This window comes from Ruditapes philippinarum, unplaced genomic scaffold (assembly GCF_026571515.1).
Source record: "Ruditapes philippinarum isolate M1 unplaced genomic scaffold, ASM2657151v2 ctg2736_1_1_1_1, whole genome shotgun sequence".
NCBI lineage: Eukaryota > Metazoa > Mollusca > Bivalvia > Venerida > Veneridae > Ruditapes > Ruditapes philippinarum.
In genome coordinates, this window is record NW_026860369.1 from 45,548 (window position 1) to 70,000 (window position 24,453).

The 24,453-nt window shown below is 31.3% G+C and overlaps 1 protein-coding gene across 1 annotated transcript; it reads right to left on the minus strand.

Annotated features, from left to right (window-relative positions):
• Positions 1-234: 234 nt before the first annotated feature.
• On the minus strand, positions 235-23,700 carry LOC132759820 (chitin synthase chs-2-like). The gene is made up of 27 exons (XM_060751677.1): positions 23,451-23,700; positions 19,525-19,559; positions 18,813-19,066; positions 18,313-18,473; positions 17,582-17,747; positions 17,128-17,333; positions 15,552-15,979; positions 15,108-15,216; positions 13,295-13,467; positions 12,878-12,953; positions 12,202-12,428; positions 10,651-10,727; positions 9,670-9,766; positions 8,885-9,041; positions 8,305-8,515; positions 7,553-7,753; positions 7,165-7,257; positions 6,632-6,936; positions 5,421-5,585; positions 5,002-5,137; positions 4,395-4,452; positions 3,839-4,005; positions 3,253-3,481; positions 2,816-2,999; positions 2,378-2,509; positions 1,851-1,942; positions 235-448 (listed from the first exon to the last, which is right to left on the minus strand). Exons 1-27 carry the CDS (start codon positions 23,469-23,471, stop codon positions 235-237), a joined length of 4,374 nt encoding a protein of 1,457 aa, XP_060607660.1. The 5' UTR covers positions 23,472-23,700.
• Positions 23,701-24,453: the final 753 nt, after the last annotated feature.

Consider the following 24,453-nt stretch of genomic DNA (forward strand, 5'->3'; position numbering starts at 1 on the left):
TGAAAATGTTGTTTTAATCAGGATTACGGATACTACATGATATATATAAAAATGCCGTATTCAGCATGAATATTTGAAATTTTGTATGTCACGGTGTTAACCTAATACCTAATATTTTCATTTGCTATTTATTGTATTACTGGTGATACGCATTCTTTGTTCATTTAAATATATACATGAATTTATTTTCAATCTTACACGTAAATTATGCAAATACTATCACAGTATGCTTTGTTACCTATTATTTTGTAACAACTTCCGTCTTCTTGCCTGACTCATGTCAATGAGAACTGATGACACAGTCTTCCTAAACTTCTTCCTTGGATCTTGGTTTTGTTCGTCATGTTTCGTGCTTGAAGTACCTTCGATACTCTCAGCAGCACCGTTCGTTTCTCTATTTCCCATAAGAAAAGCATTTCCTACAGCATCTATAACACTTATCTTCTTTCTGGAATAATAAAATATAACATTTACTAATAAACATGATAATAACGTATGAAAAGGACTCCGCTGAGGATTTTTGCATGAAAAAACTAAACATATTTTGTTCGACATTTATGTATTATTTGATGTTCGTCTGCAAAATTAATTTAAATGAAAAATTTAAATTTTCGTCACTTGTTTTTCAGAAAATTTTAAATTTAGAATAAATGGTAAAAATTTTAAAAAAATAAATTATGACTTTTTAAACCCAAAAATTGGGGGCTAATTAATTTTCGATTTTTATGAAAACTTTTGCATATTTTCGGAAATAAAGCCTTGTTGATGTATGCAAGATATCCGATGTTTCTGTTTCCATACTTATGAACCGGAGTGGAGTTCCCTTTATAAGGCAACTATTTCTTTGAATGCAGATTGTTCTTTAATTTATCAAAAAAAGTAAATCTACGAGATATAAATGCATAAACTAATCAAAACCAGGTAGTAAGACTATCTTGTTTATTTATCCAATATTGAATTACATGTCCATTTAAAATTTCTTAAAGGCAAGAGCAAGATTGCCTCTTAGTTACACCAGTATATACAGATATTATACCGTCGAATTAGTGTAGTAATGAAAACATTTCTTACAATAGATAAATAATTTAGTAGGAGATAACACATTAAGAATTCAACAGACGGTAGTATTTAGTTGTACGATATGATAAACAGTTTTCAAAGCAATACAACAATTGCACACAAACCATAACTCTACATTTTTTAATCATCAGGTTTTCCTCCAAAAGGATCCCTTGCCAAATTTACATACTATTATACTTTGATATTTGTAAATCCTATATTTGTTGGCATTGGCAAATTGAGGAGATTGTTTAAGAGGTAGACTAAAAGGTTCGGCCGCGGATAGCATGGATGTAGCATTTAGGAATTTATCATTTCCTTGTCAATGAATGAATAAAATAACTGAGCAACCTATATAAAGCTCAAGCCTTTATTGAATTCTCGTCTTATGCTGAAATTTGTTTTTCTTTATGTGTAGTGACGGAAATTTCTCCACTTTTCAAAACGGTTTAGTCTATTACCATTAACTTATTAGTTTGGGACTGAAACATGTCGCAATTTTGGGCTCCTCAAGAGTTTTTCAACATCCGCCTTACACAATATTACTATTTTGTTTACATGTTCTGGATTTCAAACATTAAATTAAACATATTATTGTCACCTGTCATCGTGGGAGGTCTGTGCAGCAAGAATTACAAAACAAAACATGTCCTTTCCTACAAAAAATAGTAGCTTACACGCATTAAGATTTGCTCGATTTGAATAAGTTTTAATTGATGTTGTACTTTAAAATCCTACAATCCGCTAAGGCTTGTTTTGCACTAAGGTAACGATACGTTAATTATATTTACATGACATTTTTCGCTATGAAGTTTTTGAGAAAATCTTTTGGTTTCTCCTTTTCTTCGATAACAGTCTCAGTGTTTTCTTTCTCCGGATTCTCCTTGAAAAAGAAAGATAAAAATGATTGCGTACTAATATATAAAAGAATAAAACACGTATATAAGACAAGAAAACAAGAGAAACATACAACAAGAATCTCGTACTGAGAATACTACAAAAATAGTTGAAAAAAATGAGACACTTTACGTTTAATGAAATACGGAACATTTGTTGACATTAACAAATTTAAATTATCATTAAAAGATTAAAAGAGTTATTCCATAAAATGATCAAAAGAACTAACAAACAAGTAAATTAGATTGGGTCACTATTAATGTTCATTATCATAGGGGCACAGCTTCTCCCTTACAATATATCAGTATTTTATTTGATTCATTGTCAAACTTGTTAACATTATGCACTTTATATTGACTTTGTGTGTGTTCCCTTCAGTTTATAGCAAATATAAAAAAAATCAAACTCCACTAGAACTTACATTAATTACGTCATTTACGGCATCATTGAAAAGTTGGTTGACATCCACATCATCTCGCTTTATTTCAGTTATCGAATTGATTTGCAGAAACGTTTTTGACCTATGTATTAACATACACAAAAACTGAATTGCCTGAAACGAACATTCATATATATAGTAGCACATGATTGAATCTTTAAATCAAAATGAAAGCTTTTGTTGCTCTGCTGTTTATGGGTTAATTTTAAAGTTTAAAACTTTGAAAATGTTTCATTATTCATAATAAAAAACGATAGCACATTGAAGTATTTAAATAAATTTTTCATTTTACATAACGCTTAAATAGCACACGTACTGGATTGAGTGTGTCTCTTCTGTGGTTGGTATTATCCAATTTAAGTTGGTAAAATTATTACGAAGAACGCGATATATGTTTCGGTAATGAAAAAAAAAGTTTACTAGAAGTATTCCAGCGACAGCAGTGAATGCCAAACTTATCGGTTCAAGCACCAAACCATTCCCGCTCCCACATTCAATGTGCACCGATAACCCTCCGCCTGTGTCCACGTTTGATTGTTGCAGGAAATATATAACTGTGATGAACAGTGCGTTGATTAGGAGGTAAGCTAAACTTGCTTTGTTCCTAGGAATAAAAAATCGTTTCATTTAACACTGTAATGAAAATGATTGAAAAATTGGATTGAACACAGTGGTTTGTAATTTTGCAATGTCTATAAATGAGATAAACAGTGAAAAAAATTATATCCATTGACTAAACGAGGAATTAATCGTTAAAACGAAAAGATGCCTGATAGCTAAACAGTTACTGTAATAAAGTTGTGAACTCATTTACTATTTGCTATGTTTACCAGATAAGTGTATACACATGTATTAACCTTAATTCCTTCAATTCTTCTTTAACCTTTTCCTGTTCTTTCAAACGCTTTTCCTCCTCTTCAGCATTGCCATTAGCTTTTTCACCCGGATATAGATATTTTTCAATAAGCCACTTCCAAAATTTTTCCTCGCGTAATGCAAGATACTTGATTTTCCTTGACGATTCCGGATCAAAATTCAGATATTTTGAATATGGTTCAGCTGGTACCGTAGCTGGCGGAGCTATATCTGAATAAACATTATATTCAAAAGATATTGATGACGATTAATCAACTGGTTGTATAAGCAGCGAGGCAATTCTTTGTGTAACTTTCGATTTTATTTCGAATACTTTATTATTGGAATTCTATATAATTATTATCAATATTTATATTTATCGTAACAATTGAAAAACACGAAACATGTTAACACTAAATGACTTTAGATAAGAATATCTGTATAAAACGTGTAAGCAAAACATTTGAGGAGGAAGATATTATTCATAACCACCCTTCGCAGATCAGATAACATATTAATTAACTTTTTAATCCTCCTCCTCTTAAAATATATTAACATAAAACACTTTACAGCAAATATAATGCATACTTGTTGCTGTGTCAGAATGTTTTTCTCCAGTATCATCTGATTGGCTATCATCTGCATGCAGTGTTCCAGCCTCTAACTTGTTTAATTCGGTTTTTATTTGTTCTAACTGGACAGCTACTTTATTATCCCTTTGCAAGACTTGAGGTTGACAGCAGCTACAGCTTAGACTGGCAAGCAAATGACAATGATCTCGTAAAACAAATACATATGTCTTTCATTGTGAGGTTCTAAACGATACAGATATTCACAATGAGTTAAAACTTACTAATATAATTGTAAAATTGTTATTGTTATATTTCTTTATCAGTAATTTATATATGCTTCTAATTTACCAATTCCTGTTGTTTTCTTTATCAATTTCCCTTAGGTGGCTGATATTAAACCATTGAATGTTATATGACCCGGGCTTTAACTCGAGGTTCTTCATTTATTGACCTATTTAGTCTAGATATTTTAAAGTGTTATTTAAACATGTATGTGATAAGTATAGGATATTGTGTCATAACATTGGTTCGAAGCTGTGACCAGCGATGTAAGAAAAATATTATAAGATTACATTCTATCCACCAAACTCTGAACGTCCCTCACACTATTGCTATCTTCTTTCCCATCACCTTTTGAAAACAAAGCATTGAATGGCTTAAAAAATAGTTATGAATTTAATTTTGTGTAATACAAGATCATTACTAAAAAACAAACGTGGTGCTGATTGTGCTGCAAATAACACTTCATGTGACTATATTTCAGTTAACAATGTAACAATTAATAACACTACTGTAACAGTAAAGATAAGCTTTTGTTTGACAGCCTTTAACTGTTCACATGTCCCCATTTTGGCTGAGAGGTTGCCTTTCAGGGACTATGCATCAAGATGACAGCCACCGTTTATCCCAGCGCGATCGTAAGATGCCACCAAATAGGTTCGAATCACTTGAGTTTATGCATCTTTTAGCTTTTTTAATGAGTTTGATCCTTGGTGTTGCTTTACGTTTGTAACACCCGAGGTTATCCAAAACCATCTCTACTGTTTCTGAGTCATAAACCAAACAAAACAAACAAATACTTATACACTCGTTAAAGTACCAGTAGTTTTTGGAAAGAGAAACATTTCAGTGAACATGCTTTAGCATAAATCTATTCGTTAAAGGTTTCTATTTCGTTACCTTGCTTTGATTTAGGAGCCTCGCGGGTTCCCCAGGAAACGTTGTTCAGATTTATAACCGAATACAACATAAGAAGCATTGACATGGAAGGGATGGCAATGAAAAATAAAAAGCCATGGATGAGACACTTTGTTTCCTGAAATAGCCAGTAATATATTTATGAAACCATTAATTTAGAGACATTCAATATGAAACGTTTTTTATAATTACTGCTTTGTTTCCCAGTTCTGTTCTTAACTTCTAAATATATTCTATTATTTACAAGTAATAAATTATTCATACATACAAAACAATATTTTTAAAAAACATGTAATACCGACTTGGAAAGGCACAATCTCAAAAGAAATGTTTTTTATCATGAAACAATGTAATGTTTCTTAAATAACTAGTTGCATGTTAAAGGAAAATGGGATAACTACCTTTGGGTGTGTTAATCCTGACAGTACAAATATACCGGACACAATAAGAAGAAACCAGGTTATGACTGAGCAAAATCCATCTTCTACAGCCTCTCTAATCAAACCAACAAGAACTATCATCATGATAAGTGAGTAAATAATGGACAGTGCGGCTGCTACATTTAGCTGAAAAGTGTATGTCTATGTTTAAAGCTTGAGAATAAAGTGGACATGATTATCAAATTGTGTAATACTTTTGAATGCATATGATGAGAACACTTGACACTGATGTTTTTTTTTTAATTTATTTGACACACTTATATATTACTGGATAGCTATATAATTGGCGTTGTATGATGGTTATAGGAAACATGAATTCATTTCAATTAATGTCACGAAATCATAAAATTAAGAAAATAAAACTCCCCTAAACAAAAACAACAAATAACAAAAAAAAAAAAAAAAAAAAAAAAATAAAAGAAACGCTTCTTAATTCAAATTCAAACGAATTGTTTTTTTTTTTCCAACCAAAAAAAAAAAAAAAAAAACAATAAAAGAAACGCTTCTTAATTCAAATTCAACGAATTGTTCTTTTTTCCAAAAGAAGATTTCTTATGTAATAATAGAAATAAATTTATGTCCTTAAACTATGACGTATTTTACTTCGCATGCTAAATAATACAAATTTTTCAATCGTTTATTTTGTTAATAAATATTAATATTATATACACTCATATATTATCTTTTACCCAGGTTCAATTAAATGTATATCTGTTTACGAAAATATAGGAGATAATTAAAAGTCACAACATAATTAGCTCATAATCTTATAAATAAGATTTGATTAGAGAATTAAAGATATACTATGCTCAATTTTGATATTTAAATATATATTGATAATTGCTACACAGTCTCTTTGTGTTTATAAAATTAACATGTTTTGACCTCTCACAAAGTGGATATGTTATGTTTAAAACTCTACACACTACAGGTGGTCACAATCTGAAAATGTAGTTTTATAAAAAAAATTGGTAGTTTTATAAAAAGAGATCAATATAAGTTGACCTGAAATAGGGAACGCAGCTTCCCATACATAGTATATTCATATTTTTATTCAAATTAAAACATATTCACTAAGAATGTTTTTAGATTTCAATAAATGTCTGTAATTAAAATATTTTACACAAGGAAGAGCATAGTATATCTTTAAGTTGCGTAAACTAGGACGGTACCTGGTGTTCAGTTTTGGCAAAGAAGCAAACAAGTACAAAAAAGACAACGGGTAGTAAGTTAATCAGCAAGGCCGCATGTAGTGATAACTGAGGATAGGCAAGATTCGTCGCCCCGATAATCATCAGTAAGAGAACGCCAGGGGTCAATATTGACGACACAAACCAGGACAACTGCAGACAAATGTACGGTATAGAGACGTTATCGTTGTTCCTCGTAATAACTCTCCAGTCCGACAATAAATCTAAAATGTTTGCCATCGTAGAAGGTGTCCAACGGCGCCTCTGATTGTAAAATTCTTTGAAACCTATTGATGAAATAAATATATTTACTATTTTCAACTGTTTGATCATATTTTAGTTGTTTTGTTCGAACAACCTAAATGAATGCCCTTTTTACAATATGCAAATTAAAAGAAAAATAAAAACAGTAGACTATGTGTAGATTAAATTAAGGGTCTTGAGAATACGGATCTAAACTAAATTATAATATTTTCAATATAGACCTTTAGTATAAATGTGAATAAGAAAAGTACCCTCAGGTGCAAACGTGAAAGCATCTGATCCAGCGCAATAGTCGACCTTTTTGCCTTGCTTCAGAAGGAGTGTACATAACCATCTGTCTTCGCCTATCCAAATGACCAAGACAACATTGACACTTTGTATAAGATGTATAACGTGGTATACTATATTACCAGATTGATACTATATATGTTATCTTTGATATCAAAAGTGAAAGGATTTGTAATTTAGAAATATTGACAAAACGCAAAATGGTTTTAAATTCATTCGTGCCTAGAAAACGTTGTCACACAATATATGCTTAAAATCATATTTAACATCAATCAAGTTGAAAGAATAAAGTAATATAATTTACAGCTGAGATAATTAATTCTTGGTGATTATTTTTACAGTAAAGCTTACCTTGATCGTATTGTATATGATGGCGAGCTTCGGTTGGCATGGTGGTGTATCTTTTCATTACGTTTTCCTCCATCAATGCTGACCCTCTGAATAAACTAAAGCAACCAGGGCTACAAAGAACGCAACCAGTCACGTGCTCTGTAGCTTTGACCAACCAGTGACTTATTGCATACTCAAACTTCTGATACCATACCATAGGTCCTGCAACGATATTAAAGTAGCAGTCTGCAGATTCATGTTTTTCTCTTATGAAAATATTGAAAACGTACTTAAAAGTAAAATATTATTAAGTGCACTTACGCTTACAATCTACGGACATAACCAAAAAACTGTCAAAAAAAAAAGATTGCAAAACATAGACCTTTCTGCTTTTGTCACGCAGAAGAAATAAGATGATTAAAATGCAAAATCAGTCATTAATCTCAGATTACAAGTAAATCATGACTTAAATCTTAAAATCCTTTTTTTTTGGTTTCGGAATATTTAAGTACATTTCTCATAAGTTAGATTTCCATGAAATAATTTTTATCATCAGGAGGCAAAAAGCTTTAAAAAGTAAATGTTGATAATTACAAAAAAGATAAAACTAATGCCGAAATACGTTTACATTTGAGAATTTCTTAGAATGCATTCTGATTTATCTTTTAACTTATTTCACATATTATGAAAAGCGATATTCCAATGTTTTATTTTTTTGAAATAAAAGAAACCCTATCATCAAATATTTACGTTTCTAAAAAAAATCAACTTACCATCTCCTATTGGATGTATCCTTCCGCAAGCAGCGCCTGTTTGCTCATTCCTTTTCATTCTATCAATCAACAGTTTGACAGCTTCCGGTCTGAAGTCAACGTCACCGTCCAGAGCGAGTATGAAAATGTTCTTCGCTATCTCTAATTGCTTATTTTTGTCTCTTTCAACAGCACTTAGTTTATGTGAAAGGAAATAGTACATATACATCACCTGAAATAGCAAAATAAACGTTGATCGATCTAAATATTTGACACAACATGTTTAAACATTGGAGAGGGGAGACCCCTCTGAGAAAATTGAAGCGGAAAATGTACGGTTTGAATGAATATGTTCATGACACGTAATAAAAATCTACCGAGTCCTTTTGCATATTTTATTATAGATATTACATTTATCTCGAATCCTATTTTAGTCAGTTAAAATTATAATTACCAAACATGCAATCCACAGTTTTAACACAATAAGTTATGTTTTATTTCTTAATACGTAAAAATAGAATGAATACAGGTTCTTTATATTTAAGAATTTCAATATAGAGTTTTTTTTTCTGACAAACTAAAAGATAAAATAAGAACAAACCTGGCTCCATCGCTTTTTTCTTCTAATTTTGTACTTATCCTTCAGATGCGCAACTAGCCGATTTCCACCAGGCAAAGTCCATATGAGACGTCCCCCGTAAGGTGTAATTCTCCGTCGTGGATCCTTCATAGATGGTATCTGGTCTGGATACGTATCCCTTAATAATGAATTTTTTTTTAAAAGCAATTGAAAGAAGATATTTTGGAATAGAAATCGTTTAACAGCTAAAATGTTTACGATACAAAAGACTTGTTTAAAGTGATATTATGCTCGCGTTCTCAATTTTCAATTTCAAGTTTACAAAGCTGTCTGAATTGACTGTATTTTTCATAAGATTGACAGTGATAATGGTAATTAAGCAGTTGACAAACAGGGATATTTGAAGAAATTTCCTTGAACCATGCGAGTTATTGATCGTTCATGCAAAAGACGTTATAAAATTGTGAGGAATAAGACGAAATGGAAACATGATTTGAGTCCCATGTGTTCTCTTACTACATACCCTAGATGGTATAATGCCACTTTAAACAGAGCTACCGAGTTGGAGTACTCAAATCTTACACGCATCCTATTTATATGACATTATACACTTTTTCGAGCCTACGAAAACCTACATTTTTTATTTCCTACAGCTGAAGTAATACGAATGAGCGACCTTTGATGTACGAAATAATTATCGAATTATATACATGTAAATGATAGTTGTAAAAGACATGAAAAATAACAAATAACATGTCAAAAAATATAGTATACTATTGATATACAAATCAATTATAAAAACTTACTTAGCAGTATCGTATAAGGCTTTAATAAACGTGTGTACGTATTGGTTTGCCATCATCTGCTTCCCTTCTACGAATGCGTCATCGAAGAAAATATGTACTAAAATAAAAAAATAAATGCTATGATTGTAATCTATGGTTGAACAGTAGGGTCAAGAGAAATAAATGAAACACTCCCGACCTTTTGATAATCTGAAATCCTTTGTCATTTCGTTTATCATATACTAGGACTTGGGTGATGTTGGACTTGTTCTTGGACTTATTTTAAAAAATTTGACTGTCAATACAAATAAAAAAACACTATAGATCATTGATATAAATAACACTGGAAGAAAATATTTCAGCGACACTTATGACACTTATATAAGATTATTTATCACATTAACCGCGACGCAGGAGTATAATAAAGTCATTTAATAAAACATATTTATTAGTGTAATTACACTTGACGTCATTTTTGTTATATACAATAATAGCGTAAAACCGAGGTAATGTTAACGTAACATTACTCGTATAAGCGCGTCAATGAAATTGGACTCTTTAAACAGTTTACTGTTCTTACATTAGACATGTTGTAAATAGAATATTATATTCGTGTAGATTCAATACTAAATTGATTAAACACGTTGATCAAACAATATTATCTTCGCCAGAGGCTCGTATAACGTCATTTCATCGAACTTATTCAATAACTTTAGTATCAAAACCAGGAAACAAATTAATCCCAAGCCTCGGTTTGATTGAGTCTGTACATAAGAGATAATGAATAAGTGCAACATCCCTCACACCCCCTAGCATCGGCTGAGCGGTACTTAATTCCCAACACTAAATGGTGTTGGAATCAATGATCCCGAAGGACTAGAAAAATATAACAACACCGAAGTTAAGGAAGAGGTAACTTTTGCAACTAACACTCATTCAGTACCCTCTATAATTTTATTTGCTGTTTATATGCTTTATCAGTAATTTCATGTTAATTTCTACCTTCAAAGTTGTAGTAGTCTTGATTACTCTGTGAATCCTCCTTGCGAATTCTTTGTACACATTGATCAATGTCCATCCTGTGGAAAATAAACCATTCTTAAATTTCTAATACACACATTTAAATAACATTATTACCATCATAATGTAAATGATTAGAGAAAAGGTAAAAAATAAATAATTTGACATTTTACTATATTTGTGTTTCATTTTATAGCTCCATGATTGAAAGTAATTAATCCTATTTTTAAGTACCACCCATTTACACATTGACGCCGATTCTTCTTGATCAAAGAGTGGCAAAAAACGTGGCCGATCGTGACAAATCGCAGGAGAAATGTAGTGGAGTCTCCATGTGCGCAGTATGATCGCGGTAAGGTATTTATGATCGAGACACTCTACGCACTCGCCACACGTATTTCGAACATGTTTAGTGGGATCTTGGCTATAAAGGAATCGCGATAATGTCGATAAAATATCGTAGTAGAAGCACCGTAATTGTACAAGCTGTGTGAAAGCACCGTGAAGATATCATCTAGGAAGTAGAAACACCACAGCAACAGCGTAGTACAGCATATCAGCGTGAATACATTGTGGAGAGATCTTCGTGATTGTAGAAAAACATTAAAGGGCGTAGTGCAGTCAGGTACATATCAATAACGCTCCTAAAACGTTCCCACAACAATAAGAAATTGGTGTATTTCATTTAGAGTTCTCACAGCAGTGTCCATAGCGTCCAATCTGGAGCCTCCTATCTGCAAATAGCCATAGCGGTACTCGGAATCTTCTTGGATTTTTTCTGCGCCTCCGCCTATTAACGGTCCAACATTTGTTCTTGCTGAAGTAACGCAAGATAAATCAAATCAGGATCAATACGCCCGTTTGCGTTTACAATGTGGAGAAAAAGTGGCAAATAATGTTTGAATCCCGCATCATTGCCAAATTCGTATTAAAAGTGCACTACAAGCGTAAAATAATCGGCACCACCGTACTGTCCTCTAGGTCTACATAGCGTCATAGTACATGTATGAGCTTGAATATCGAAGTACATGCAGCGTTAGTTAAACGCAGTAAACGCCGCTGTTGGTCGGCAAAGGTCTGCTTGACATTGTAATAGAAGCGGGTCAACAGTGCGTTGGACGTGGTAGCATTGTATTTCGGTCGGAATGATGACCATATTTTGCCAAATTTTGATCGTGTTTGATCGGCCCCATCCAATACTTTTTAAGATCATGGCTTTATCGGCATGAAGTCGCAACTGTGTGTGCATTTGCACAGATTAGCTAACTTTTCAATCGTGAATACTTTTATTTTTTCATTAGAAATTCCATTGGCAATTGAAATTATTTAAGGATCGTGTTCCAACTATTATAACTTTTAAGAAAATGATTGAACTAACAAACTAACGTGAAGAACTACCAATAAAAGGAAATGCCTAAATTAGATAAAGATGTCAGAAAATAACTGGATTTGGCATTATAGAAACAAAACAAAAGTATTTTTGTAAAACAACAATCATATTAATATGATTAATTTAGTGTAATAAAATATTACCTGTACAGGGACTTGAATAACTGTACCATCTCAACTTCCGTCTCATGCCACATAGTAGCGCAAAAATATATCATTGGAAAACCTTCTAGTAGTTTATTTGTATTATCCTTGCTACCTTTTCCTGTGTTTCCATTACTATTAGCACGTATGCCGGTCGCTACTCTAGGGAGTGATTGAGAGTCATTATCAGTCGTATCGTTTGTCTTTGAAACAGGCGTTGTCTGAAACTTAATTATTTGCAAATTTTTTTGAGATGTTAGAAGAACCTAGTATTTAAGTGTAAACTTACGCAATGGGATATAATTGTTCTATTGGACCCTTGTATGTGAAAGTATATGTAACGATTATTTCAAAGTAATATTATGCAATCATAAGTACGTTATTCTTTTATAAAATGTTATCTCTGAAAAAAGGGGAAATAATACTTTTATTTATATGGCATTTTGATACTTCTCAAACCTTGATACATGTATACATAAGAGAAACCCCATATAGGACAATATTAATAAATATATAAAATAATAATAATAATAATAATAATAATAATTATAATAATAATAATTATGATGATGATGATGATGATAATAATAAAAGTAATATTAATAATTATTATAATCATTATCATCATCATCATCATTCATCATAAAGAGAAACAAAGCAATATGAACAGACTAACGTTGTTCTCCTTGCATTTGTTTAGCATTAACGACTGCTCCAAAAGTGCTCCACAATATGAAGGTGCATAAAATATCCTGAAATAACAAAACATATATGTAAGCATTTCGACTTGAACTGTGTTGCACACACAATCAATGGCAAACAGATTATAAAACACTTCAGATATTTCTTTGTTACATTAACGATTTAATGATCTCAACATCGGACGAAAGATTTTGCGTTACATATTTCAAAACAGTATGCATCATTATAATTCTACAAATACTCATTTGTTTGAAAATTACCTATATTTCGGTTGTGTCTATAGATTTACTTCTGTTAAATGCTAATATTTTTATCAATTGATCGATATTAGTCAATAATACGTCTCTATCACCATCACACATACAAGTTATATGAAACATAAGATACATACATGTTTTCTTTACTCATCCTTTCCGTTTCCATTGTCCATATATGTCCCGCTGTAAGTATAAGACCCAAGTATCCTGTGAGTGAAGCAATTATCATTGATGCGAGATTGCTGATTGGCTTGTTACCTTCAAACCACGGAAATGGAAATTGGCATATATGGTCTCCATTGTTCAACTACATTGATTTGGATAGAAAATATAAATGCGTGACAATAAAAATATAAAAATATCAACAAAAAAGGAATATAAGACGAATGCAGCTAGATAATTAAAAAACAAATAAATTGTTAATGTACATGAATTTCATTTCTTTCAGAAAATAAGAATTAAAATCTAGTTAAAAAGAGTAGTTTACTGTTGGTCAGCTTTAAGTGAATTAATCGTCATTATTTACAGAATTTGTTCTGCAGTAAATCTAATATTTTTGCTAACTCGTCTTCAAAATTGACGTTTTTTTTTTTTAATTTAGATACATAAATTTAGATTGCGGTTTTCACCAATATCACACACGTTCAGAGGACCGCCATCACAAATATGAACAAGAGCCATGTTAGCATGGCCATCCCCCGCCGAATGTGTTTGCTCATTGTTAGAATGTATATGTAGTAGAGCAGAATACTTAAATCTAAAGAGGTTTTTTTGGTAATGAAAACTGATGGCTGAAGTGATTACAAATTTGAAACCTATGTCAATACTGATGGCTCAAAATAACAAAAGGCAATAACTGAAAAATAATGCAGGGTAGGTCATCATTCTTGTGCATTGCACTCCTCCTCAAGGAGATCTACCCACCTATGAAGTTTCAAGTTGATACCTTTAACACTTTTTGAGATAAGCTCAGGACAAAAAGTATGAAAAATAAAAAGGGCAATCACTCAAATTATAATGGGTAGAGTTATCATTCTTATGCACAACATTCTTCCTCAATAAGAGCTATCCACCTTTGAAGTTTTATGTTGACATTTTTGACTTTTTGAGTTATGCTCCACTAAGTTGAAAAATTAAGTATGAAAAATAACAAAGGGCAATAACTAAAAAAATATGAAGGGTAGAGTTATCATTGTTGTGCACTGCACACTTCCTGAGTAAGATCTATCCACTATCCACCTATAAAGTTTAATGTTGATATCTCAAAGGCTTTTTGAGTTATGCTCTTGACAAAAACTAAGTTTGAAAAGTAACAAAGGGCAATATTTGAAAAATTATGCAGGATAGAGTTATCATTCTTGTGCACTGCACTCCTTCTCAATATGATCTATCTATCTATGAAGTTTCAATTTGATACCTCAAATACTTTTTGAGATATGCTCCGGACAAAAATGTCGGACGAAAATATGGACGGACGGACGTTCCAACAATTTGGGTTTAGGGGCTATTTTCTTTGTTTTCTTAAGGGCTACTAGCCTATAAACCCTTTGATCACGGAATGAACCTATCGTTCTCTTTTGTTCTCTTTACTGTTATATAGCCCCTAAATACAAAAATGTTTGCTCGGATGGATGGACGGACGGACGGACGGAAGGACAAACGGACGGAGACTATTTCTATATCCCCAACGCCTTTCGGCGGGGAATAATAAAGTGTCAAAACAAAATGTTCTCTTTCTTTAATGATACTAGTATGGAAAAGTAGAAATGTGTCCCTAGGATACTGATGCTCCGGTATTCCACTGTTTATTTTTCTGTACATACCCACATAATATACAGCAAGTCAGCTTAACAGCAGGACAATCAGACATTTGACGGACGGACAGACGGACAAGGGCAAATTTATAGCAACATTCTAGATAAGCGGATACATTAATCACTTGCATACCTGAGAAGATACTGCCACTATCAACAGAAATGTAACAGGTGTTACTAGACAAATAGGAACTGAGAACCCTTGAATCTGTGCTAGAACTTTTATTGCTGCGACACTTAGTCTGAAATAATTCAAAGATAAATACTTATTTGAACATAATTTTTATTAAATCAATTTCTTGAGTATATACTACACATTTATTAATCATATCATCGAGTAAATACAAAAACTGACTAGAGGTATTTAATAAAATGAATTAATAAATATACAAAACAATTACAACAAATTAATGAATATACAAAACAACATATATAATGACAATTTAATTTCAAATGTAATTAAAATCATTTTAAGATATTTAATCCATTTAATACAAATATATTTTTAAAATTGCTGCGAATGAAAGTACCTGTTCAACATACATATAACAAGTACCTACATACATATAGCAAGTACCTTTGGCAAAAGAGGCTAGTTGATATTCCAACAACTGCGACAATAAATGGTGTAGCAGTGTTGCAAAGGTCCAAGTTCAGCAACCAGTTATCGTCTATGATCACAGACATTTGTTTTGCAGGTTGGTCTAAATTTCCAAATAAGGCGTCCAAACAGTTGTCACATGGCGTCCCGTGTATAACAATAACCATCACAAAGGTAATAAATATTTTCCATGTGTTGACGACTGCATGCATTTTAAAGCGACTGCAAAATAAAGTGTGCTTGTACTCATAAATCCTGTTCGGGTATAATATTTGTTTTTTACTGTCATCGTTTTCGTTGTTGTTTCTTTCATTACCCTTAACTTTATTGTTGTTGTTTCCATTCATAACTTGTATCACTTGAATTTTCCTATGACCGTTTCCTACTTCTTGTTCTTTCTGCAACTGAAACAGATATATCCTTAAAGTTCAAAATCTAAATATTTTATGAAATTTTAGAGACACTTACTAAAATTAAAGAATTGAATTAAAAATGTCACTTGGGGCTAGGACTTAAATGTTTAACGTTAGTGCAGTCATTTTACGTAAAACTGCTATTATCTTACCTCATTTTAGTGAATATTACACTGATTTAAGTTAAATATAGTTTAATACAATAGATAGTTCTACTTTCATTTATGTTCTTCCTTTTCCAATCAGTTAATTGATGAAATAAAAAAATATTTTCATCAGCAATTTGCTTAGCATCTATCTAGCTATTTCTACAGAGGTTAATTTTGATTCGTTTTTAGTTGAAAAGGGGTATTTAGGAGAAATTAATAATTAATCGACATAATTCTTTAATTAATCGACATAATTCTTCAAAGACAAACAAAGTGACATAAATTATTTGTAACAATAAAATAATAACAATATTATAAAATGAACGTTTTTAGAAAGTATTTCGCCGTTGTTTGTTGCTTTTTCGTGCGTACGTGCGTGTATGTTTTTTAAAAAAAATGTTGAATGATAGTGGAACTTAAAGTAACCTTTAAAACAATGAACACTAAAATTGTTTAAATCATTTAATATTTTATATAATAAGATCATATCATGTTTTGCAAGGAACAAGTAGAGGTTTTCTTACGTAACATAACTTCACAGAAAAATCGGATCGTGCACACCTTGCTTCACAACTAACTGTGTTGCGCGCAAAAACTGTTTCAAAGGTAGCAAGTGTATGCAAATGCTTCATAAAGAGGGTATTGAATTAGAGTTATTCCAGAACTGAATGTATTGAACGAGCTGAATTAAACAATATTATGTGAACCTCGTATCTTATTAAACGAATTCAATACAATTAGTAATGATGCTGCAAGTATATGATATTTTATATATCACATAGTACCCTACCGAAGAACTGTTGCAGTCAAGATGAATCATTTTTATCATGTAGCGCTTTTTACCCCATAGTTGTGTTCCACAACGCATGTCTCTCAAAATATATGCACGGTCGTGCGATACTATTTTTTATCAGGAACTCGAAAATGCGTCACGAGTTTGTGGTAAATCTTTACCATAGTTTAGCAAGACAGTAAAAGATATATACTTACGCTTGGTAGAAAGTTTTCCATCCAACTTACTGACACGAAAATTGGCGATAAGATTGATAACACAACTAGAGTCGCTCGAACTGCTGGTGTTGATGATGATGATGCTATGTAAACACCCCAAAAAACAATTGACACTATGCTTAACAAAAGCGCCATTATTCTTACAATGAAATACCAGGGAAACCTTGATTCAGTTTCAGTTGAATCTGCAAAGTTATTCAAAATTTAATTCCGTTTTAATTGTATTAAATTTTTGTCTAATAAATTGAAAAGGTAATTAAGCATATACAAACTTCATGAAGAAAATGTTAGTACATGAGAAATATATATCTTTAACTGAAAACGAAATAACTTTTGTTTTAAAACAGTTTGCTACGAAATATTTGGTTAATGTTTGTTATTTATAGTTTTAAATTTGTTTGTTCTATAAAGTAATTTAATCCATTAACTCCACCTTTTTGCTTGCACAGCTTCCTAATTCCAAAGGCAAACTTTACAATTGATGGTATTAACGACACGCTACAACTGTACCATAATCCAGAAATTGGGTCAAGGGAAGGAAGCACGTAAAACACGAGGACACTGAGCCCAATTGAGTGGAGTGTCGCAGGTAAAAGAGCCTGAAATAATCAAACATCTGTGAGATTATGCAATGAATGACAATACAAACTGCCTACTATTTAAAAGAAAAGAAAAACAATGTATGAACAGCCAATGGGACTAATCTTTCATCATTAGACTGTATATTGTTTCATATTTGGAAAGCAAGCAAACATAATTTGAGAGAAGAAGAAAGCATGCACGCACGCACACTTAAAGCAAAATATCCAAGTTTGTAAAATTCATCATGATGTTTTATTTTTCAATCGTTGATCTTATGTGTGTACGATAGGTTCTTGAAATACAATTTTCCTTTGTATTTTATGAAGTAAAACATTTTATTTTTATCATGTTATTGTTATAAAAATGCACGCGTTTTTTTTTCGTTTATAAAGGGGGGGGGGTAATATGAGTTGTCTTAGTTTTGTTATTCTGTTAAAATATGTTGTTAATAAATCAACATATTTATTTGTTTGCTTCTCATTGGCTGTTTGTAATGAGAAAATAAAAATAAAACGAATCAAAGAACAGTTAGTTAAATGTGTTGTCGGGAATAAATTAGAAATATGAAACGGGTTTTCCTACCACTAGAAGTGTTTTAAAACGTAGGCTTCCTGACTTTCTAAATATTACTCTCCATACGCAGAATAGTACTGTGAAAAGGTTTGGTGTCACAACAATAATAAACAACGCCCAAATGTAATATATATTGGTCACAGAGTCATTGCCAGTAGTGGTTTGGTTCGCTGAAACAAAAGTCAATTGTTAATGAAATCAATTCAGGCAAGAAAGATAACACAATTTTGCTTATCAAATTGTGTTATAGTATGCTACACTTAGTAATACATTCATTTTTAATTGTATGCAAATATTAACTATAATATGAAAAGGTTATATAAGTAAAACATATACTTGATTCAAAGCGAACTTAGTATATGTTTTACTTTTATAACCTATAGAACAAGCAGAAATCACAGCTCATGAAATAGTTAAGTGGATTTCAAATTTGGTTAAATCTTAGAAAGTTTCTTCTGTGCATTTTCGTTTAAAAGTCAATTGGAATGAAACACAAATACGACATTTACCTGTTATGTTGTAGTGGAAAAGTTTATCAAACGTCTTTAAATCAGATGATGTATTACCAGCAGGTGTGAATATATTCCATGTCAAAATAAGTAAAACTCCTTTTGACACAACTGCAGAACACAGCACTACCATAAAGAGAAAGCCAGAGAAAAAAAGTTTGGTAGCAAGGTAAACATTATTCCAGAAGACATGGTCATCGGGTGGTAATTTGTCACCTTCTGTCTCTTTAAATCTGTCCCACACCGTCTCTACCCTAAACGCATATTGTGAACAAACTCAAAAATGTTACATTCCATTTTACTTCACATAAAGAAACCAGTTTTGAGATAGCCGTATAAAATATCAGTAAAATGAAACTTAAAATGGCTGCGGTCTGTGAACGTCTTCTTTGATCATCATATTTTGAAATCTCTTTAGAGAGTACAAACTGGGTAAATATTACTCTTATCCATAATACATGAAACAATCTGGTATCATAATTCAATAGAAGGCTGGAAAAATCATGTCATTCAACTGACTTGTTTATAACGAAGGGCAAAAATGATTGACGAAGTTGACGTTATAAATTAGACAACTAGATCTTTTGCAATTTAAATATAAAACAAATATCAATTTCCTGCGTCTATATCTGTTTCATTCCTAATTATGCATTTTTACAGAATACTCTCAATTTTAGACTTATTAAGATTATAGCCTAAAAATATTTCTTACTCATCGGCAGGCTCGTCTTCTTCCCTTGCACTCGTCTGTAAAATGAAGAAAAAAAATAATATCAAATAAACAATTGCATCCCGTATTGTGTGTTTGTTTTCTGTTTAATTATTTTATTTTCTAAAACAATGATATTGTACAGATATCTGGAAAAAGAGATCCATCGGAAACATTAAAAACAGTAAAATTATATGCAAATTGCAGACACTGTTTGATTGAGTCTGTACATGAGAGATAATGAAAAAGTGCAACATCCCTAACACATTATAGCACCGGCTTTGCGGGACTCAATTAACACTAAAAAATACTGGACTCAATGATCACGAAGGACCAGAAAAATATAACAACAATGAAGTGAAGTCCGGGCAATATTTTACGGCTGCCCGTAAGCACTCGACACATGCTGTTGTAAGGTAATAATATCTGGAAAAAGTGGTCCATCAGAAGCGTTAAAAATTATAGCAAAATTAAATGAAAATTACAGACTCGGTTTGATTGAGTCTGCACATGTTGTTATATTGTAGTTTTCCATATTCATTAGAAGAGCATCATCTGAGTAGAACTATAAACCCTTTTGTATGCTAGCTGGAAATCGTCCTCTCATGGACGAGTCCAAAGTCCCTGCAGCTGTGGGCCTTGTACATTAAGAAAAGGAGATGCATTTTTGAAACTTGTTTTTTTTGCCCCTTAGACCTGTCTATTATGCACCTGACTGGAACCATTTGACCAAATGGGAATACCCAAGGATTATTCCTTTAAAGTTTGGTTAATATCATTGGTATCAGAGTAGACGTTGTTTAAAGAAATTGTTGACGACGCACGACGAACAATGACGGACGACTTACGGAGGGAGATAACAATTAACCGTGAAACAAATGAGTTATTTAAAACTTCTCTATATGTATGTAGGAACCTGTTGTATAAATGTTACTAATTATTAGATGTTTAAAAATTGTGTTAAGAAAACTGATATAGATGATTATAATTTCAGTTAGATGTACTTTATTTCAACGAACAGAATCTTTAAGCGTTTTGTGTACAATTACGATATAATAGAACAATATTTTCTTATACTTTATAATTGTTTTTTTTTTAATATAATATTTTTGTATAGTATTGTATAACTTCGTGATATTTCTACGTTTTTCTATTAGTAACAAGAATGAAAACAATTGGTAAACTATTTGGTTGTGCCGCTATCACTTTAAATATCTTTCTTTTTTCGTTTTATCCCAGCATGTAAATTAGGTAACCGTTTATAATCTTATTGCCACCTGTGGGGCATTTTATCTTGAGGCGTTTTTGACAATCTCTCAATTAAACGCTTGTATTTCATATGACTTTTTTTCTGTTAAAGACATGTTCAATTATTGATTAGATCGTTGATTTAATATATTTGTAATATATGACGTTACAAACAATAGCACAAACGGTATGCATATTTCAGTTTCTATCTATACTAGGAAGTGAAATTAAGGGGGGAAACACGGTCCTAAGCAAGATCGAAGTGCTATCTCAAATCTTGTAAATTTAATGCATTAATTTATTCTTTTATTCCTTTTGCGTTTTAAATAATTTCAATTCTGTCTATATAGCGCATTTGCAAATATATTGATTACGATTCAACCAAACAATACTAGTCTAGTTAAACAGTTAAAGTTAATGTTCTTGCTACATGACAGAAACATAAGAAATTTTTTATTTGATATTTGTACAAATTTATCTGAGATGAAACAATATTAAACGATAATAAACGTAATGTTTTATTTTTTTCCTTTTTTAATAGCTTTAATTAAAGGCACATTTTGCCTCAAAATCGATATTTTTTTTAAAAATGTCAAGCATGTGTAAAACAATGTTTAAATACTCGTTTCAGACCATGTTAGATGTTTTACATCCGGAAAAGTAGGCTAAACATCAGTTATATATTGTAAAGGTAGGCAAATGTAAACAAAGTAGAATTGGACTTCCATAGAAAATACTAACTCACAATAATCAGAGCAATTGCCAAAATAACTAAAGGTGCAAAAGATATTTCATGTACATAGCAACTGAGTATGTTTTTGGAAATTGTAACAAGTTACCAAAAATAAACGTTTTTAAAAAGATTAACAAGTTACAATTTGTCTCCCTTTTTATTGATTCAGCACTACATTGTCGTTGTATTTTAGTCACTTTAAGTAAGTTATTTCCATTTATTTGCTACTAATTTGGTGGTTCGAGCAATCCTAACATGAAAATGTTATCCATATATTTCATTATAATTATTAAATTTTTTTGTTTGTTAATGTTTATATTTTTCTCGTTTTGGGCCCACGCAATTGTTAAGTCGGAGACAATACGCCGCTTTTCTTGGGGTGACACTAACGTGTCACATTGAAGAGACCTCCATGATAATCGCCGTATTAACACATTTGCGAATATTTCAAAATTCACAATTTAAGCATTTCATGTTACATTTGTAGATGTCGGATTCTGTTTAGGCATAAACAGGAACAATCAAACCGAATCTAGAACAATTTCAATATAGCCGATTTTTGACGTTTTTATTTGGATCTGCTCTTCTCTATTTTAGGTTTTATACATTGAAAACTTTAAACACATTTTCTTGTGTCTTGAAGTGGACTAACCTGTTCAACACATGAATGAGTAATGGTCGATCAACCTTATTGCCTGATAACATTGAATAATCTGTAATCTTGTAAAAAATATTTTAAACCTATTGAATGCATTTTAAGTTTGCTTATTCTTTAATAAAGGCATTTAAACACGTTATCAAATTGAAACAGACCAAAACAGCTCACTATAGATAACGGGTATTACCGTCCTTTCAACTGAGTTCTATTTATCATAAGTATGGGACATATCCCGTTTTAAATTCATTTTTTAAATGCTGTTATCTTAAAACAAACAAGGCCTCTAACAATACAAAATGTCAATTGATTTTATTAGATTTTCAAGACCCAAATCGATCTATTCTCAATACGAATAATTTACAAGCTATCGAAATTACTTATTTTGGAACTTATAAATATTTTAACCTGCATTCTCTCCAGTTGAGCCAAAATATTTCAAGAAAATTAAACTTGAGAACGATGTAGTAAGAGTTTAAGAAATATATTTAATATTCAAGTATCAATGTACACTTTATTTGCTTTTGATATCTTATTTTGTAGTATTTATCACTATATTTGTTAAAGCTATTTAGCATATTTTGACCTCTTTTGGTGATTTATGTCGTTTGTAAGTCCTGTCTGCAATGTGTAAATTACTTTATTTTTGGTACTCCACAATATTTTACTTTTATATACATTCCAAAATTTTCATGAAAATTAGAATAAATATAAAAGCATGCTACTTTAAATACATGTTCCGTTGTTTAAAATCCTACACTACAACATGTGTATAACATTTGAACGTAGGTTGCTATAATTGTTAATATTTTTGATACAGCTATTAAAATTGTAGATTAAGATAATAATTCTAAAAACGGGAGGTATCTGAAATGTAACATATTAGAAAATATATAATTCGTCTTTAAAACATCAAATTACATGTTAATACACTGGTCCATTATTTTTAAAAATGTTTTTTGCCTTGAACAAATGAGATGATTTGCGATGTAAACTTAAAAGTATATATAACTAATCTCCTAAATTTCCTGAATAAACATTATCTTTGAACATTATTTTTTTAGAGAAAATTTGAACAATTAATATGAAGTAACTGAAAAGCGAATAGTGTTGATCGTAAAAGTGTCGGCTGATTTTTGGTCATCATTTATTGCATAAGTAGATATGCCGCTAGCAAGCAAAGTATTATATCATTACAAATTTAAAAATTGAATGCAGCAATAAAGGTGTTATATAAAACTGAATAATGATATATTTTCTAATAATAAAATACAAAATTATTGTTATTCCTACCTCTTCTTTTTCTGACGCCATGCTCCGCTTCCTTCAGGTTGGGATTCGTTGTCACGAAAGTATTTGTATTCCTTCCATAGAGACTTTTCATGCCGCTTACTCCACACCAGGAAGCAAAGATAAGAGATCGGAATGAATAGCTGATAAGTTTGTTTGTTTAAAAGTTGATATACATGTAAGTTAGAGGCGCAATGTCGCACATTGCGTACCCCTGATCGTAATAAAACTGTACCCTAAATCAACGCATGCACTTTATGTTTATAAATCAATACGTTAGGTACATATCAACAATCTTATCAATTTATTTGCAAATTAAAGTCAATTTAAGTAAGTAATTTCAATGGTTTAATAATGGGGTTATTATGTATACATAAAACGAATTGTAACGGCGTTTTAAATATGTTTTAATATCATAACAAGGGTTATAAATGATGCAAATGAGTTTATGACTTTTCACAATATAAAATTCGTATCGCTTGATATTAAAGGTATACAGACAGTTAAAAAAATACTTTTAGATATAATTATCATATTTGTACCACCGATTTTTTAAATAAAAGCAATTTTTTTTTAGTTTGTTTGTTTTTCTGTTTTTTGTTCTGTTGTTTTTTATTGTTTAGTTTTACGGAGCAGTTACGGACACAGTTAAGGTCATATTGCCCCGTTACAAGAAAAAAGATTTAGGATAACCTCGGGTTTTAAAATTTTAATGCAACACCAGGGGTCAAAACCACCTCACGTGCTGGTATTCCGATGGGTAAGTACCCTTTTGACATATATTCCTATCCTTGCATAATCTACCATATTTAAAATGGGTTACCTTATTTTAGTTACTAAATTGCCATGGAAATTTACAGTCAACAATGGTTATCTCGACATCGCTTTTCTCAATATTTCGTTATCTCGATAAAATTTTGAAAGTCCCGATTTTCTTCCTTCTGTATCTATATTGGAAATATTTGTTTATCTCGATATTTTCATCAAATCTATTTAGCGTGTTGAT